Source organism: Coregonus lavaretus (genome assembly GCF_964263955.1).
Source record: "Coregonus lavaretus genome assembly, chromosome: 28".
NCBI lineage: Eukaryota > Metazoa > Chordata > Actinopteri > Salmoniformes > Salmonidae > Coregonus > Coregonus lavaretus.
The window spans coordinates 7,319,516-7,324,582 of NC_140015.1; the positions used below are offsets into that span (position 1 = coordinate 7,319,516).

A 5,067-nucleotide genomic window follows, 5' to 3' on the forward strand; every position below is an offset into this window, starting at 1 on the left:
ATTGATTCAATGACCAAAAAAATACATATTTTCAACATCTGTAAATGACATATTTTCAACGTTAATTCAGAACCGAAAATGAACCAGATTTCAATGTCCAGAAAATACGTATTTTCAACATCCAGAAAATATGTACTTTAAATGTCCAGAAAATATGTATTTTCAACTTTCATTCAGAACCAAAAATTTAACTAATTTCTACTTCCGGAAAATACTTATTTTCAACGTCCAGAAAATATGTATTTTCAATTCCAGAAAATATATATTTTCTACTTTCAACATCTGGAAAATATATTTTTTAAACGACCGGAAAATAGGTATTTTCAACTTTCATTCAGAACCTAGAATGAACCTAACTTATTTCGGACGTCTTTTCAAAGTCATTTTGCTTACTGGGCAGACTTGTGCTACCAAGTTAAGTCACAAAAACCCTGTCTACCACATGTGACATCATCAGTCCTAACCAATGCCATTTTTATTAGGCCTACATGTAAATATGTTAGATTAAGGTCATCAGACTGTTAAATAGCCATCACTAGCCGGCCTCCACCCAGCAACCTGCCCTGAGCTTAGTCACTGTCACTAGCCGGCTACATCCCGATTACTCATCCCTGCACCTTAGAGGCTGCTACCCTATGTACAGTACATACAGTGGGAAAAAAAAGTATTTAGTCAGCCACCAATTGTGCAAGTTCTCCCACTTAAAAAGATGAGAGAGGCCTGTGATTTTCATCATAGGTACACGTCAACTATGACAGACAAAATGAGGGGGAAAAAATCCTCATAAGTATTTGGTCAATAACAAAAGTTTCTCAATACTTTGTTATATATCCTTTGTTGGCAATGACACAGGTCAAACGTTTTCTGTAAGTCTTCACAAGGTTTTCACACACTGTTGCTGGTATTTTGTCCCATTCCTCCATGCAGATCTCCTCTAGAGCAGTGATGTTTTGGGGCTGTCGCTGGGCAACACGGACTTTCAACTCCCTCCAAAGATTTTCTATGGGGTTGAGATCTGGAGACTGGCTAGGCCACTCCAGGACCTTGAAATGCTTCTTACGAAGCCACTCCTTCGTTGCCCGGGCGGTGTGTTTGGGATCATTGTCATGCTGAAAGACCCAGCCACGTTTCATCTTCAATGCCCTTGCTGATGGAAGGAGGTTTTCACTCAAAATCTCACGATACATGGCCCATTCATTCTTTCCTTTACACGGATCAGTCGTCCTGGTCCCTTTGCAGAAAAACAGCTCCAAAGCATGATGTTTCCACCCCCATGCTTCACAGTAGGTATGGTGTTCTTTGGATGCAACTCAGCATTCTTTGTCCTCCAAACACGACGAGTTGAGTTTTTACCAAAAAGTTCTATTTTGGTTTCATCTGACCATATGACATTCTCCCAATCCTCTTCTGGATCATCCAAATGCACTCTAGCAAACTTCAGACGGGCCTGGACATGTACTGGCTTAAGCAGGGGGACACGTCTGGCACTGCAGGATTTGAGTCCCTGGCGGCGTAGTGTGTTACTGATGGTAGGCTTTGTTACTTTGGTCCCAGCTCTCTGCAGGTCATTCACTAGGTCCCCCCGTGTGGTTCTGGGATTTTTGCTCACCGTTCTTGTGATCATTTTGACCCCACGGGGTGAGATCTTGCGTGGAGCCCCAGATTGAGGGAGATTATCAGTGGTCTTGTATGTCTTCCATTTCCTAATAATTGCTCCCACAGTTGATTTCTTCAAACCAAGCTGCTTACCTTTTGCAGATTCAGTCTTTCCAGCCTGGTGCAGGTCTACAATTTTGTTTCTGGTGTCCTTTGACAGCTCTTTGGTCTTGGCCATATTGGAGTTTGGAGTGTGACTGTTTGAGGTTGTGGACAGGTGTCTTTTATACTGATAACAAGTTCAAACAGGTGCCATTAATAGAGGTAACGAGTGGAGGACAGAGGAGCCTCTTAAAGAAGAAGTTACAGGTCTGTGAGAGCCAGAAATCTTGCTTGTTTGTAGGTGACCAAATACTTATTTTCCACCAATATTTGCAAATAAATTCATTAAAAATCCTACAATGTGATTATCTGGAAAAAATAGTTGACGTGTACCTATGATGAAAATTACAGGCCTCTCTCATCTTTTTAAGTGGGAGAACTTGCACAATTGGTGGCTGACTAAATACTTTTTTCCCCCACTGTAGATATGGAACACTGGTCACCTTAATAACGTTCACATACTGTTTTACCCATTTCATGTGTATGTACTATATTCTAGTTAAGGCCATCCTATTCAACTATTGCTGTACCTATACTATTCCATCCACATATTCTTCACATACACTACCGGTCAAAAGTTTTAGAACACCTACTCATTCAAGGGTTTTTCTTTATTTTTACTATTTTCTACATTGTAGAATAACACATATGGAATAATGTGCTCAGCACATGTGGGAACTCCTTCAAGACTGTTGGAAAAACATTCCAGGTGAAGCTGGTTGAGAGAATGCCAAGCGTGTGCAAAGCTGTCATCAAGGCAAAGGGTGGCTATTTGAAGAATCTCAAATATAAAATATATTTTGATTTGTTTAACAATTTTTTGGTTACTACATGATTCCATATGTGTTGTTTCATAGTTTTGATGTCTTCACTATTATTCTACAATGTAGAAAATAGTAAAAATAAAGAAAAACGCTTGAATGAGTAGGTGTTCTAAAACTTTTCACCGGTAGTGTACATATATACACTCCGGACTCCGACACTCCGACATTGCTCATCCTAATATTTATATATTTCTTATGTCATTTTACATTTACATTTAATGTCCATTCTTTTACTTTTAGATTTGTGTGTATTGTTGTGTATTGTTTGATATTACTGCACTGGTAGAGCTAGGAACACAAGCATTTCGCGACACCCGCTATAATATCTGCTAAATATGTGTATGCAACAAATTACATTAGATTTTATTAAAATAGATTTCAGATGTAGAGGCCACATTTATTTAATTATAATATATTTCATCATTACAATAACACACATTTCGTATCAGGTTGCAATAATAAATACAGTATGCAATGGCCTTCATAAGTACAAAAATAAATGCACTAAAACATTGTTACGTTGTGTATAGCCTAAATCAATCACATAATTATTCAGTATAAAAAATGTTTTACTCCACAGAGTTGTGAATACATTACAACACAATAAATGAATACGTTCAAAAACAAATAAATTAACATGTAAATAAATAATACATAATGCTCATTGGCTACTTAATGTTGTGTCTAGTCTTCGTAGGTGTGCCAGCACAACTGTCCTTACGTCTTCCCAGCCGCTTGCGCTGTGTTTCTGCATGAATTAAATACAATTATTAAGATTTTAGAATAGACACACGTTTTATCATCACATACATACATCCAGATTTGGTGAATGTACTCTCTTTGTAAGACAAATGGATCAACCTACCTCGCGTTTCAAGTAATTGTTAAGGAACTTGAAGTGAAGGCTCATCTTTTTGTTCACTCTTTTGACATATTTTGATAGTCTAGTTTTCATAGCCTTTACCTGTTGGAACAAAATACAAATATTTTAATATTGTGATGTGTTTAACATGTAACCACCTTATTTTATAATCGAATAGGATAGGATAATGTTTTCCTTTTTGCATTAATGTTAAGAGGAGAAATTACATACGCATTGGTCTAGCTCCGAGGTCTGGCGATGCAGGTCATTCATAAACCTGTCAACTCCTTTCTGGTCCCAGGCGGTGGACTCATATTTGCCACTGCTGTACAATTTCTTTATAGCTTTCAGAGTTTGCGAAATGAAGACAATCTGTTCGTCAGCCTAGAAGAAGAGGGCTTTGTATTAGTACATGCCTTATGAATTGAGGGCAAATCTAAGCAAATTGCATATTCATATTATAACCTAATTATATTCAGACCCCATCACTATTTGCACATTTTGTTACGTTACAGCCTTATTCTAAAATTCATTCAATATCTATTTGTTTCATCACAATAACCCATAATGCCAAAGCCAAAACATGTTTTCAGACATTTTTGCAAATTTATTAAAAATAAAAAACAGTTTTTGCTTAATCTTTATGGGGTATTGTGTGCAGATTGATGTGGGGAAAAAACAATGTAATACATTTTAGAATAAGGCTGTAACGTAACAAAATGTGGAAAAAGTTAAGGGGTCTGAATACTTTCCGAATTCACTGTAAACTCTTAGAAAAAAAGGTTATGGATAGAACAAAACCTTTTTTTAAGAGTGTAGGCTATGCATATTTCTTACCTTGAAATTATCGACTTGTCTGTATTGCTTGTCAGGGAAAGTGATCTGAGTTTCTCGAGAGACTTCATGACCCTGAGATGCCAAAAAATGTAAACAAAATATGGCATTATTATTACTGTACATAAAGGAGTCAGGGAAATAAATGAAACATAGCAGCACGTGAAATGTTGAAAAGATGACAACAGCCCAATGACCAGGAACAAGTGAATAAACATTACCGCATAGCCTACCATTTTCTGAAGCATCGTTATGGTGTTTTTGCTGAACACTTGGAACATGCTCGGAGACCGAGGCAGTGTCCTCATCCAAGTGCATCCGATGGTTTTATTCCAGGTGCAAATCGTCAGGACCAAGAACATCCAAAGGTTGATTGAACCCATTTTAGCGAAGGTCTACTGTAGTTCTCGGTCTGTCCCAATCAACCGTGGTGCACTTCCGAAAGATAGCCTACTTTGTATAATTCCGACAAAAAAAAATATTTTCCCCAAAGGATAAAGAGATAAAGTGGTCTTCCTGATCGAACAATTTCCCCAATTCCCGAGTTCTGCCATGCTCCAACCTGTGTCGATCATTTATACAAAGATTCTGCACGGTGTTCCAAAAGTGAAAGGTGGAAGTCCCCATACACTTTCATACCTGAGAATATTGTTTTCCGTCTGGAGAAAATGCACCGAAAGGACAGGTGCATCTCTCAGATAATTGTTACATTCTTGATTTATTTGCTATTTTATCATGAAATATTGGCCTATCAACCAGGAAAAAAAATATTAATTAAAAAAATGGACA

General features: G+C 37.5%; 1 protein-coding gene across 1 annotated transcript; it reads right to left on the minus strand.

The window, feature by feature from the left end:
* Nucleotides 1-3,243: 3,243 nt before the first annotated feature.
* On the minus strand, nucleotides 3,244-4,661 carry LOC311103854 (interferon a3-like; the record flags this gene model as incomplete). Its single annotated transcript, XM_084145491.1, has 5 exons — nucleotides 3,244-3,330; nucleotides 3,448-3,546; nucleotides 3,676-3,828; nucleotides 4,282-4,353; nucleotides 4,512-4,661. 5 exons carry the CDS (start codon nucleotides 4,659-4,661, stop codon nucleotides 3,244-3,246), a joined length of 561 nt encoding a protein of 186 aa, XP_084001617.1.
* Between the last annotated feature and the right edge of the window lie 406 nt (nucleotides 4,662-5,067).